Genomic DNA, 13,856 nt, shown 5'->3' on the forward strand with positions numbered 1-13,856 from the left:
GGGGGTGGAGGGGGGCAGGGGGGAATAATGGTTTCTCTTATTCTTTAAATACACACACATTAATACATTAATATGTTTCTTATAATGAAAAAGGCATCAAAATAAAGGATACTGGAAATTTTAGCAGGCTTAGAAACAAAAGCAAGAGGAAGTGTTTTCTTTTTAAAAAACCTAATATTTTCTGCTATTCATTCTCAAAAAAACAAAGTCAGGTATCACTGTAGTAGTGCAAAGACCTAGAAACAAAAGCCCAGCTTTAGAAGGATGAATATTATCTTTTATCTGCTCTACAATTAATGACACTGATTAACCTTTAAAGGGGTCAGGTATTTAACTAAAAGATGGTTCAATAATATCAGTTGCATAGTACTCCTTGACACAATCATATCCACTAGAATGAGATATGGTATCCAATATAATATTTCACAAAATGTGCAAAAATCTGCCAGTAGTCAATAAGAAATTGTTGCTTTAACACAGAACTTGACTGTAAAATGCACTTAATAATAAACACATGGATTTTAACTAAGCTAAATGGACAGTACTTACACACTAATCCAATTTCTTACCTGATAGGGCTGAAAGGCACTATCTTCAGTTATAAAATCCAGCTGTTTGTCCACAAGGAATTCTACTGCAGTAATTGAATTGTATACACTTTTTCCAACCAAGGGCTTGAATGTCTGTTGGAAAAAAAAAGAGAAAAAGAAAAGAAAATTAACCAATTTAAAAAAGCTCAACACTTCAAATCCCCAGGACCGTATAAACACTGATGTAATTCTTCCATCAAAACAAGTTAAAACAGAGAAACAATTACTAATTATACAAGAAAGGAAGATTTTGCGTTTTGTTGTTTCTCCTTTGTGCTGTTGGTGGAAAACCAGCTAGAAACGGGAACACCACCATACATTCTTCCTTTCCCTCATTGTACTTGAGCAACAGCATTTACCACAGAAGCTGAAAGCAGAGGAGCACGATTATTTCTTAAACATACAGCTCAGCACACGGATCCTCTCCTTCTGCCTGCAGGACTAGCTAGCACAGTGGTAATTACACTAAGGACGCTGAAGTGGAAACCGACTGCAGACGTGAAAACGCTCCCCCCCTTCCTGTTCTGAAATCGTTCACCTTGCCTCGAGTCAACCATCTCATTTCCCTGCCTGTCTCTGCATCTGCTCTGACTCTGCTGCCTGCCGCCCCCGCAGCCGCTCCTCTCTGCAGCAACCGGCTGCTCCGGCGCAATGGCTTTGGAGACGACAGTGCCCGGTCCTGGGGCTTTTGCAGTGGGGCCGGGAGGTTTCCTGCTTCCTCCCACGTGCTGGGGAAGTGGCGAGGCCCTGACCGCTTCCCCAGCATGTGGGAGGAAGCAGGAAACCTCCCGGCCCCACTGCAGAAGCCAGACATGGAGAAAGGGGAGCATGGAGAAAGGGCAGCAGGGAATAACAGGCTTCTTGATGCCCCCATACAGTCTTTGCCCAAGGCACCGTGCCTCTTCCAGATGCAGCGGGATGCAGTATGTAAGTGGGGAGGGAGCTGTGACTTCAGCAGGTCTCCCCAGAAAGGGGACGAGCAGGCAGTCCCCTTCACTTGCTGTCCGCGTTTCCTGGAACAGAAGCGCAAGGAGAGCGTGACTGAGCAGGGATGTACTGAGAGGCGATGAGTCAGGTGAAAAGGAAATCCCAGCGGATAGAACGGAGAGAAAATGCCGCTCTAAAGACAGACAGGAACAGCAAGAGGAAGGCACGGGTGAACAAAAGAAATGACTGGCAGAAAGAACATGCAGGATATAAAGCCAAAAAACATGAAGGGATAGAGAAAATAAATAGAGGAAAGTTATTCTACAGGACAAAAAAAAAAAACCTTTATGAGGGAAAACAGGAAAAGAAAAAAGCCCTTTGAGACTGATTCTAAATTTAAAATGCAGGAGGAAAAGACAAAGAAGAGAAACAAGGGCAGGTCAAACCACATGAAGCGTTGTGCAAATGCTACACTGACATCTGTGAGATGTCGCTATCGCAACAGGACATGACTAGCTCACATGCATCACCCCACAGTAACAGATCCCAAGTACTTACAAGGGGAGGGTTGGATCACAGCCACCGATTTACAGATGGGGAAACTGAGGCACGAAGCAATCCCTGTAGCTTGACAAAAGCCGCCTAAGCAGGGCAGCAGTAGAGTCAGTGACCTGCCCTCAGCCAGTCTGCAGGCAGCTCCTGAGAGATGCACTCAAGGTTTTATCAGACTTCATTACCTACTTTACAAAGGTGTTGGCTTGTGATTAGGCTAAATATAACCCAAGCTGCTCTGGAGCTTCAGCTTTGGCACTTACTAAACAAATGAGGGAATACTTCATTGGAGACAGTAAGATTTTCTAATAAATATATCCAACTCTACAAACGCTCAGATTTAATGTACTGCATTCTTGTTTCCCTTTTATTTCAGGTTTCACTTCAGCTGTTACTCTTCCTCATGCAAGCAAGGGGGGGGGAGAAAAAAAAAAACACCAGACCCAACTGTATCAGCCAGTCAGCCATCTCAACAGCAGGGTAACTAGATGAAAGGGCTGCAGGGGCAGGAGAATATCTAATATGCTAACTACAGAGTCTGAATAGTAAATAATTATTTAACCTCTAATAGTTAAGAAAGGGCCTTTGCTCTTGCATCACTTCTCTATAATGGATCTTGTATTGCTAATAGTTCGAGTTAAGAGAGGGTGGAGTTCACATCATGGAATTGCAAAGTGTTGAGTGTATAAACTCATAAGCAGACAAACTTTTCTTGAAAAAAAGTCAACGTTGTAGTCTTTCAGTTCTTAATTCGCCCCCGCATCTCTGCATACACTGTTCTACTTTTTCCACGCTGGCTTCTTTCTAACTTTCTGTGCTGTTATTCAGGTCAAGAAACACATTTCCGACTACAAACAACAGGACGTACCACATCATTAGCCGCAACGAAACCATGTGGAATGTGGCTTGCAGTTATCATTCAGGATTCAGACAACACTACAGATTAAGGTACGTGTGAGCCACCAGTTTATCTTATTGCTGGTATTAAAAGAACCAGTTCCAAATATAGATCTGTGAGTGTGATTATTCTGAGAAGAGAAACGCAATGCCTTCTCATTTGCTTTCATAGATCTAAGCCTCTAGACAGGTCAATGCCCCCAAAATACGCATGTGGAGGATGCAGGCTATCCCACAAGCACAGAGGAAAAATACGTAAATAAATAAAGCAAAACTACAGCATGTCACACACCTCCTCATACACGGATGGCTGCTCAGCTGCACACAACTTGAGATTTTTCAGATACTATTAGAGAACATTCCCACTATCAAAGAACAACAAAACCCCACCCTTTAAAAAAAGACGACCTTCCCAGGAAAGCAAAGTCCAGGCTCCGTCAGCTCCAGGAGACAGGCAGGTCACCAAGGAGATATCCAAACTGGGACAGGTTAGGGATTTGAAAAATTTTAAAGATGGAAGACACGACCAAACTTCACAACACGCATTGCATATGCACAAAGGAAAACAGACTAAGAGCACAGCAGGCAAGAGCCAGCTACTAGAGGCAAGCATGTGAGGCATGTAACAACATGAAAATAGATGTAAGAAGGTCCAACGAGCTCCTTGCAGGCTTTCAGAGGAAGGTGCTCCCTCCTCCTGTTCCCAAAGTGGAGGACAGCTCTAGGGAGAATCAGGTATACTGGCTGAAACCAGGAAAAAACGAAAGTCTTCAAACAAAAACCTCCCTTTCAAACTTGCATAAAGCTTCCTTTTACCATCTCCCGGAAGACCACAATTAAGCAAAGGACTCAAGCACTCAATTTTAAGTGACATGCAACTTCAGCAGTCTTCTAAGTGGCTGCTTGAAAAAAATCCCACTTTTCTCCCAACCAAATTCCCACTTTTCTCCCACCAAATTCCCACTGCTTGGCCAAAGGGAGCTCCAGGAACACATACACACACTTTGGTTGCTTTGCTACCAAGTTCCTTGGTACTGAATAAAACGTATTTCTTACTCTGTGTGTCCCCCCCCCATCTCCCCATGATTTTACTCCAGCTCATGTAAGAAATAATCTCCTCCCTACAGGAGGGATCTGGCACAGCTCTGAGACCGAGAAGAAAAACTGGGTTTCCTTCTGGAAATCCAAACAAATTTTTCAAATATGCTAAGTACAATCACTTCACAGCAAATAATCTTAAAACTATTTGATGGCATTCACCAAATGCTCGTGACTACAGCGCGTTACTCTCTGACTGCTTTTCGAACGCCCAGTAACACAACTCATCTATTTATTTACCGTTTCCAAACCCCTGTGGCAACCACAGGCTCCGCTCTCCCGAGGAAGCAGTCCTGAGCAAGCATATGGTGCGTTTTTTATCTCTGCCTGAGGCAAGGCAGCAGCTGGGGAGGCGGTGAGCAGGCAGCTCCCTGGCAGAGGCCGGGGCTCCGGGAGCCGCCGCAGCTCTGCGGCAGCCGGGGGGCTGGCAGCGCGGGAGAGCCGGAGCTCATGGCCGCGCACGCTCGGGTTACAGCCCAGCTCCCAGCTGCCGCCCGCTCCTCCCGCGGGGACAACCACCGCACACTCGCCTCGCTGGAGCTCACCGCCGGCTCGGCTGGGCGGCCTGCCCCCCCCCCCGCCCCCGTAAAAGCATGTTTTCCTATGCACACGTACTGCATTTGCCTTTAAAAAAAAAAAAAAAATCTGTAGAAGAATTGATACCGTAAAAACAGCAGACTTTTAAAAAGCTAAAAATTTATTCAAGAAAGCTATCCTTAAATTAAAACCTGTGACGTTTTTATAGGTTTTCCTCTTTAAACCACAAAAATAGAAAAGATCACGTAAACTTCATTTATACTGGCTGTCCAGCGAACTTTTCCACGCATTGTTCTCCGGCCTCGCTGTTTAGTCTGCAATAGCGCAAGCACTGGCACCTTTTCATTATGACACTTAATCATTAAACTTCGGCGTAGCTGCAGCTCAGTTCCAACGCCCGTTTGTTGCCATGGCTGGCACTCAGCGGCAGAATTACCGACCGGGGAAGAGCGGAAGATCAACAAAAGGGGGGGGGGGGGGGGGGGGCACACGGCAGCACGCTCTGTAACTGCGGGGCCGCCAGCCCTTGAAGTTCAGCACCGGGGGTTAACGGCAGATAAACTGAACCTCACTCACAAAAAAAAAAAACCCACAAACCCAAAACACTCAAAACCCCGGTTTCTTAAACTGCGTTATTCGCGAGGACGGGGGCCGCCCCTGTGCGGCTCCCCCGGGCCGGGGCAGGGATGTGTCCGGTACTCACGGCGACCCCAGCCCGTTTTGCCGCCACACTGCCCGCTTTCACCCGCCGCGCGCTCCACCGCGCCCGCGGAAGCGTCACGTGCACCGCTCGGGGCACGCTCCCCCCCCCCCCCCCCCGCCCCGCGCCGCTCCGCACACGGCGGGGGGCCGAAGGCCAAGACACCCCAGCGGGCGGGGGGCGCGCCCCGCTCCGCCCCCGCGGCCTTGGAGGGCAAACAAAGACGCCCAGCGACCCTCAGAAAGTTAAAATGTCGGGGGGGGGGGGGAGGATAGCGTCCCGCCAAGGAGCCCCCGGTCCCCTCCCCCGGACCACAGCCGATTCCCCTCGCCCCCGCCGCCGGTACGCACCTCGCTCGGCGCGCCGCGGCCCGGCCCGGCCCGCGGGACCTCCGCACCCGCCTCCGCCTTTGAACTCACAAGGAAAATGGTTCTCGCCGCGCCGCTTCCGGGTCGGGTCGGGCCGGGCGGCCGCGCCGGGGGCGGAGACGGCGGCGCCGGGGGAGGAGGCGGAGGAGAGGAAGGCTCGCCGCCCGCCCTTTGTGGGGCAGGCGCGGGCTAGCGCGCAGCTGGGCCCGCCGCAGAGGCCCCGGCGCGTCCCCGCTGCTGGGTCATGGCGCGCTGCCGCCGCCGCTTACATAAGGGCGGGCACGCGGTGCGCTGTGCCGGCCATGGCGGCGCTCTGCCGGGGCGGGGAGCAGCCGAGCCCAGCCGTGCCGTGCTACTGGGAGCCGAGCCGTGCCGCGCCGCCGGGAGCTGCGGGAGCGGAGCACGCCGGCGGAAAGGGGCGGTGCTCGGCAGGCGCGGCCCGGGGAGGCGGCCACGTCCCGCGGGGGCGGAGCCGCGGGCCACGTGTGGCGGCGGCCCGGGAGCTGGGCCGGGGCCCAGAGCCCCCTCCTGCGCCAGGCTCAGCATCCCGCGGACCCTGAGACTCCGGTTATGGGCTACGTCCTTCCTCCCCTCCAAAAAGCCCCCGAGTATTTACAGCCCATACACTGCCGCAAAACGCTCTCAAGCGCAATTTCCTAGCCTTGAGCACAAAACCTACTTTCTCCTTGATGACAAAAACTCCCAGAAAACGTGTTTTCCCACTGCTGAACAGAAGTTAATGGCAGTAACCAACTAGTTGTTTACAGTTTACATAAAAACATAATTCACCTGAAAAGTCCAGGGGGAAAAAAGTGCGTGGTGCACTAATGAGAAAATGGTTTCCACACAAAAATTTAGCAGTAATGGCTGTAAGGCATTCCTTGAGGTTAGCTGATATACACAAGCACGGACAGATAGGGAAAAAAAAAAAAAAAGGGGGGGGGGGGGGTGGGGAATCACAAGGGAGGTTGAGATGGAAGCATTTATTTCCTCCAAACCCTTTAAACATAAACAGCTGTACATTTTTTACTTCATGGGAAAAAAAAGCATGTAGTTTGCCAAGAATGGGAAATCAATGCATGACTACCTCCCTGTTCTCATCCTGAATTATTCCAAATGATGTAAGCTTAAAGGTGCACTGGAATGCTATAATATACTGTGCTCTGAAATCATGAAATACCTAAGTACAGTTAAAAATTAAAGTTGAACTGGAAGACTCTCTACCCACCATGGACCTTTCTCCGGCAACTGGTTTTCTTCCACAACAGTTCCTGACACGGCACGTGCACGAGCGGGGCAGGAACCAGGCTACCTGAACACGCTTTTTGTAGGCCACTCTGCCTAGACTCAAACCACGTAACCGCAGAACTGGATTTGGCTTTGAAGGGACACACTAGCAGAGGCGGTTTGGGGTACTGATTTTCCTTTTTAAGCGGCCTTCCAGCCCGGTGAGCCCGAGGCAGCTGAGCAGCCTTATATGGCAGCACGGCAGCGGTGCCCTGAGCAGCCCCCATCTATTCCTGACCACCCAGGCCGGACAGTTGCTCCTCTCGGCTCCGGCACCCCTGCGCACAGCCCCTCACCAGATCTGCTTGCCCTCGGGGCTAGCCAGAGAAACGCCTTCTTTCACCACCAGCACAACATGGGGCTGGCTAACCCCCTCTGCTCCCCCAAAACACACCCTCTGCCCCAGCCAGACTGCAGTGGGGCTGCACTTTCTCATTCCAGGGAAAAAAATTAAACCAAACATCTTAGTGATGCCATTTTGACCTGATTTCCTTCCAATTCCTTCTTCTCCACGCCACCTGCCCCGAGGTAGGGGGGAATACCACCTCAGCCGCTTTCACCCAGTACCGAGACAGGTCATGCAGTAGCAGAAACCAAAATGCATCCTTATTGCGTGTTTGGGGCCACAGTTTGCACTGCCTTTACTCTTTCGGTGCAGAAGCGTGCCCATCCTCTACCACCAAACAGCAAGAGGGGAGCTTGTCAAGTGAGCGGGGCAGCCTTTCACCGACTCAGTTCTTCAGAGGCCTCACCACCCCTAAAAAATATAACTTGACCTGATATCAGTAGTAGCTGACACAAGGAAATATCTTGAACTCAGACTTTGCCAAGTAGTCAAGAAATAAAGTATTTTTTCCAAACTTAATTCTATACATGTATGATCTTCAATTTTGTAAAGCACATTTTAGATTACCTCCAAGAAGTACTGAACATCCCGAAAACACACCACTACTACCACCACCATCAAATTTGTACCCCTCTCATACTCTTTCAGGGGTTTGTTTTAGTCGAGTAAGAGTCCAAACACTAACAGCTATTTCAGGAAGGGCAAACAAATGAATTATGCCTATTACATGCTACTATTAAACTAATGGCGCTGTGATGGCTGTGCGGTATGTAGTGAGTGCAACTGTCAGAGCAGGCCATCCCTAATAACATCCAAGACAGACACTGTGAAAATACAAATCACAAGACCGTCTGGAGGACAGGCAAGTTTGCCCGTTTGGACAGAGCTTTATTAATAGACTGCGACTTAGTAACAAAGAATATTAATACCCAGCACAGCACCACCTAGTCATTACCATAGAGGGATTTTGCTAAAAATTCTCAAGTGGCACCAGCTACGCGGGGAATAGTAACCCAGCAACTCTATTTCCAAGAGTTTCACTTAAAGATGATCTCAGTAAAAATCTAGTAAGTGGGAAAACACCTTTTGAGAGCATAGAAAATAAGGAAGTTGCTACTGGTGCAATTGCTAATGTCAAGTACATTAGGGCAACATAAAACAACGTTTACATCATTATGGCTTACTAAATTTACCACAGTATATATGTGTGTATTCTTAAAAAAACATGGAGATTTGCCACGTAAAGGCACTAATGCTGATTTTTAAATAACAATTTTAAAAATTACTGTCTTAAGAGTCCCAAAGCCTATGGAAAATGCTGCTATCCAAGCCTGGTTATGACATTTGCAAAATACTGCACTTCAGAGTGGCTTATTTAATAGTCACATTATTTTAGCAATGCTTCCAACTACTGTTTGCTTCGCCTCACAATTGGGCCCAAACTCTGTCAAAGGAGCCATGCTATAAGCTTGCAGAACAGAGCTGCCTTTGTTCTTTGGCACTGCCAGTCCCCTATGGAATCAGGCAGCGCACTGAACTGCACTCAGCAAACAATCCCTGACCTTCAATTACTGTCTTGGCTCGCTGCCACAGGATACATGTATTACTGGTAACACAGTGCGCCCTATTTTGCAGATAATCGCTAGACCTGCAGATAATCATGAAAATCAATGGAAAAACGCAAACGCTCCCTTCCTAAAATCGCAGCCGTAACTTCAACTACAGCAAAGCGTTCCTCTGGCACACCACAGCAGCACACTCCGGGCTCGGGCTCAGGACGTGCATGCGAGGACAGCAATACTGCAGGTTTTGTATTTTTAGAGATGAAAAATTCCAGGTGGTGTATGGCTTTGCTTTCCTCTGTTGGAGGTTTTCAGTTTGGTTTTTGTTTGCTTTGAGGCGGAAAGCACGCCGGGTTGTGCTGGCACGGTTTTGCAAGGGCTGCTCTTTTTTTTTTCTTTTTATTTTTCCCCTTGAAAACGCTGGCAGGTTTCTCACTCGAGCGCCCCGACACAGAGGCGTTCGCTGCGCGGCTGGTGGCCGGGGCCAGGGCCAGCTGCAGCCCTTGTGCCTGCGTGTTGGCCTCCAGCCAGCGCCCGGCCGTGAGTCACTGCCCTTCTGGGAGGCTCTGGGCAGAGCGCTGCCAGAAATACGGCAAGGACACCGGGAAACAACAGCAGACAGACCGGGGTGAGGGTCTGCTGTAAGCCTCCTTCTTTCGGTTCTCGAAGGCAGTAAACCCCGTAACTGCAAATCTCCCTCCTTCCCCGCACCGCACCCGAGAACACGTGTGCGGTGCTGCTGGCAAGGGAGGCACAATGTCAATATTGCAAATGAGTAAATATTTAAATGTTAAAACAAATGCAGGTTATTTAATTCAGTCTTCATCATTTAAATTAGCGTTTTTCTACTTATCTTCTTCCTGTGTGTGCTGCCCTACATTTGCTTAGCAAGCAGAACTGTTTCATAGCAATACACCTGCAGAAGTAATACCGTGTAAGAGCAGAGCTACAGACAGTCTCACATTAGTGGAGAAATTAACTTTCTGATTACGTATTTGTGCAAACCAACTGAGTTCAAACGGCGGACTTCAGTGCAGAAGCCAAAGTCCAAAGGAGGAATTAATGTGTGTGAAACAATCATTATTACTAAGGCTGCAACACTTAAAACAGAGTAACTGGCATTTAGGCATTGGTTCATTTGGCAAATTCTTCATTTAAACTCTCCTTTTAGGTTACGGAGGTGGGCAAATCTCACTGGGGGTCATATGCACAAGCAAAAACTTCAGCAGGCCATCTTTAATAATTTTTCAAAACTGAGAAGCTGAATACATCAGCATGCATGGAGGAACACGAGCAACCATACAACACATATACCTGTATATCAGCGCGAACCCATTTTACAGTATGTTTCAAACTAATCCAATTATAAAATATGGTTTCTATCTTTGCAATATTTTCAATCAAGTTTTAAAATCACTTTTGTCCTTCCCTGGGCAAGCACCATGGGGTTTAATGCTGCATGCATGAACATGGCTGTGCAATTTTCCCCATTACTTCATCCCCATACCAGTACTGTAATTGTAGCTCTGGGAATAAACTCTGTTAGTAAACTTGCACTATTTTTGTAGCTGAATTGGTGTCCCTGCTGCAACAGGCAGCCAATAATCTTGGTAAAAGAAAAAACAGAACCATGGCATTAAAAAAAAAAAAAAAAAATCATTGCAAACAATAGTATTGTGTGAGTTTTCTTACTTGCTGGAGTTCACTGCCAGTGTTTAAGTGATCTGAAAACTTTAGAAAACTACAAATTTTGAATGTTGACAAATAATTTTAGACTAAGTCACTTTTATTTCTCCCATTACAAAACTCCAATCCTTTGTACAAATTCAACTCATTCTTTCAGGTCTAAGCTACCTAAATAGTATATATATATATATATATATATTTTTTACAATTGCTGCTCCTAGCTTCTTTTCTCCTAGCCCATTCTACACCTTCCTACAATGCAGTTTCCATTGGCAGCCTGTCGTTGACATTTTTCTCTCTACCTAGCCTCTGCAGTATGCAATTTACAGATAGAGCTCCTCATACTTGGAACCTACAGAACAGTGCTCTAAATCCAGATTTATGTCCAAAGCCAAAATACCAAGCAGGCTCTCAGGCAGCCCTTTGTGGATGCCTCTCATCTCAAGCCCAGCATCACTATAACAGGCTTCTGTTTTCCTATGCCCTCTCCCTTCATTACCCGAGCAAAAATGCTGTGACCCTGCCACACACTCAAGTCCAGTAACATCAGTGTAATCTTTATGTGTGACCCTCTCTCTCTCACTTCTAGGTCCAGGTTACATGAAACTCTTGCAGATATTTTTATAGAGCTTATAAAACACGTTTTTTTCTACCCATCCTCATAGTTCAGAGCACCAGCCTACACTCATCCTGCATTTTGTTTACTGAAGCCTCCTTTCCCCTGGCCTCAATAAATGCATATGTGCTTAGATCCACTCAAAATGCTGTCACAAACACCTCCAACCCACAAAGTCCACTCAGCACTCCTTCCCCCAGCAGCCCCATCACAAACTGCACTTTCAGAAACGGTGTCTCCCGATCCTGCTATCACTCATTTATCAATTTCAGGAACAGCTTACTGGCAATACTCAAAGCTGATTCATTTTCATCTTTCCATTTTCTCCTCAAAGCTCTTCTCTGCTGCACTGACCTCTGAAACCTTGACAATGGCTTGGCCACTACTTTATGGAGCCCTCATCTTCCCTCATAAGCAATGCCTCCCATTTCCCATCTGCCCATCTCTGTGTGTTATATCTGCCCTTGACTTACTCTCAAATTTTCACTCCGTGGAGAAAGGAACCCTTTTCACTCTGTTCTGTACAATTAAATCCTGGACTATCAGATGGGTTTCCAAGTGTCGTGGTAATGTGCCACAACATTAATTAACCTTGGGACTGGATTCTGCCTTCCACAAAGCAAGCACAACAGCTTCAAGAGCATAATGTTCTTACCCACACTCTTCTGCAATATTCATCGAACTCTTTTTAACTTGGGTGCCATCCATGTTTTTCAGTAGTCACGCCTCTTCAGTCTTCTTGCTTCTCTCACAATAATGCCAAACTCCCTCCAACTCATTTCTTGGCTTTATTATCTTCTTCCAATCCTATCACGAACATTCACAACGTTCTTGCATACTTTTCCCCCTGAACTTATTTGATGTAATATTCATTTACTGAGCCTCCTTCCAGCCTCACCTCCAGAAAAACAACCTGAGAACATCAGCTTCAGGCTTCTTACATCCACTGAATTGCTGCTCTTCTGATTCAGTATCCGGCACTGCATCCCTCTCATAGTTCCCACTAACTGAGGTCCATTACAGAACAGGACTCCACCTTTCACCCTCCTACTATTTCCTGCCCCTCTCCTACTACATTCCCAGTTGCCTCTCTGAAGCACATCTCACTTCCTGAGAGTCACCCAGATCTAGCTTTCATAAGGTTCGTTCTGTTTTTATTCCCCAGAGATTAAATCCCTGCCTCACCTTTTTCCATCTCACCCCTCACATCCTTTTTAACTTTGATTTCCAGAGCACTGTTTTTTTCCCAATTCTGCTGATTTTTTCAGTTCTTCTGCCCTGCCACTCCCTCTTTCTTTCCTTTGTCTAAGGCATCTTATTAACCAGCTTAGTCAGCTTCCTGTCTCTTTTAAATGGAGTGTATTTTATTTTGCATTTTTCTATTTCCTCTCCTCCAGAACAACTCGGGTGCATGCTCACCACGGAAAGCTCAGCTTCCCACTGTAGTTCAGGCTCCCTGGCTGCTCAGGCTGCCGGCAGGCTCTGCGGTCCACGGCCGTCTCCTGGAAACAAGCCACCGGCTCCACTGGGGAGGCGAAATGGGGTGCGGTTCCGAGGGAGCCTCACTCCAGGCATCACTTCCTCCGTTACAGCAGTGCTGAGAATGCACCCATGCCGGTATTTTCCATTCCCACAGCCCTATGACAGTATCCAAGCAACTCTTGTAATAGCAAATGCTCCCCATATGCCTGACACCACACCCAGGGCATGCAACATATTCTTGACATCATGCTATAAAATGGTCACTTGAGTAGGCTGTAACAACTCAGTTAAGTAGAAAGTCTCTACAGGGAGTAAAATTGGCTCTTGAAACAGAGCTGGGATCAGGAAAAAAAAAAAATGTTAAATAGGAGCTCCTGTTCAGAGCTATCTGAAATAACAAAAGCTTCAAAAACATACAAAAGGTGAAGTATAAAAATCTTTTAAAAAATAACAAGAACAGAGAGCAGTATTTCAGATGAACACATCCTGGAGAAGCTGAGAGAGGGAAATACCTGCTTCAGATTATCATATGAATGGACTTGTTATACATAAATTTGGATTCCATTTCTGAGAAGCAAAAGACTCCTCAAGGCTATTCCTCCAGTCTTTACATTTACTCCCTTATACTGACAGCAGTGTATTTTACTGTTTGCCACATGGAATTGTGGAATAAGCACATTCAATTTACAATATATTCAGAATGTGGATTTTTTTTTTTTTGTGAATAGTTACAAGGCTACAACTTCTATTCCTTCCTCCTTTTGTAATTCCACTGTCTCAAAAAAAATCAGGAACCCCACTTGCCAGTTCTGCAGGCTTTCTATCTGACTAAATCTGGATTCCTTTAATAGGGAAAGGCCATTTGGGGCGGGAGAGAATTACTCTTGTTTTGAACTCAGTGCCTCTTTGCTCTCTTAGTCCAACTTTGTTGGGAGTAAGGTCGTACTTGGACATCTCTCTGCGTTTTGGGATACATCCTTTTTATATCCTAAACATGTACACTTAAAGCACAAGAGTATCTTGCCTTAAAAGTAATATTTTCATAGTTACGAACACTGACTTAAATATTAAGCAACATCGATGCATTGTGTTTTAATTATCTTTGTAAAAAGCTCCACCTTACTGAGACAACATGCTAGTATATACTCCTCAAATAAAATTATCAGATTGTTCACCTCACCTTTGTGTGTCATGTAAGCAGGGAGAGA

General features: G+C 46.7%; 1 protein-coding gene across 6 annotated transcripts in view; it reads right to left on the reverse strand.

The window, feature by feature from the left end:
* The window catches only part of JMJD1C (jumonji domain containing 1C), a 167,366-nt gene that overhangs the window by 56,979 nt on the left and 96,531 nt on the right, over window positions 1–13,856 (reverse strand). For 2 of the 6 annotated variants that reach the window (XM_086752792.1, XM_086752787.1), the window contains exon 3: window positions 570–683. In XM_086752792.1, coding sequence (XP_086608918.1) covers window positions 570–683 — 114 coding nt within the window. Of the gene's footprint in view, window positions 1–569; window positions 684–1,128; window positions 1,148–4,939; window positions 5,061–5,651; window positions 5,978–13,856 lie in introns of those variants that run through there. The other 4 variants (XM_086752790.1, XM_086752789.1, XM_086752788.1 and 1 more) reach the window with 4 other exon arrangements.

This window comes from Chlamydotis macqueenii, chromosome 7 (genome assembly GCF_036417535.1).
Source record: "Chlamydotis macqueenii isolate bChlMac1 chromosome 7, bChlMac1.mat, whole genome shotgun sequence".
Taxonomy (NCBI): domain Eukaryota; kingdom Metazoa; phylum Chordata; class Aves; order Otidiformes; family Otididae; genus Chlamydotis; species Chlamydotis macqueenii.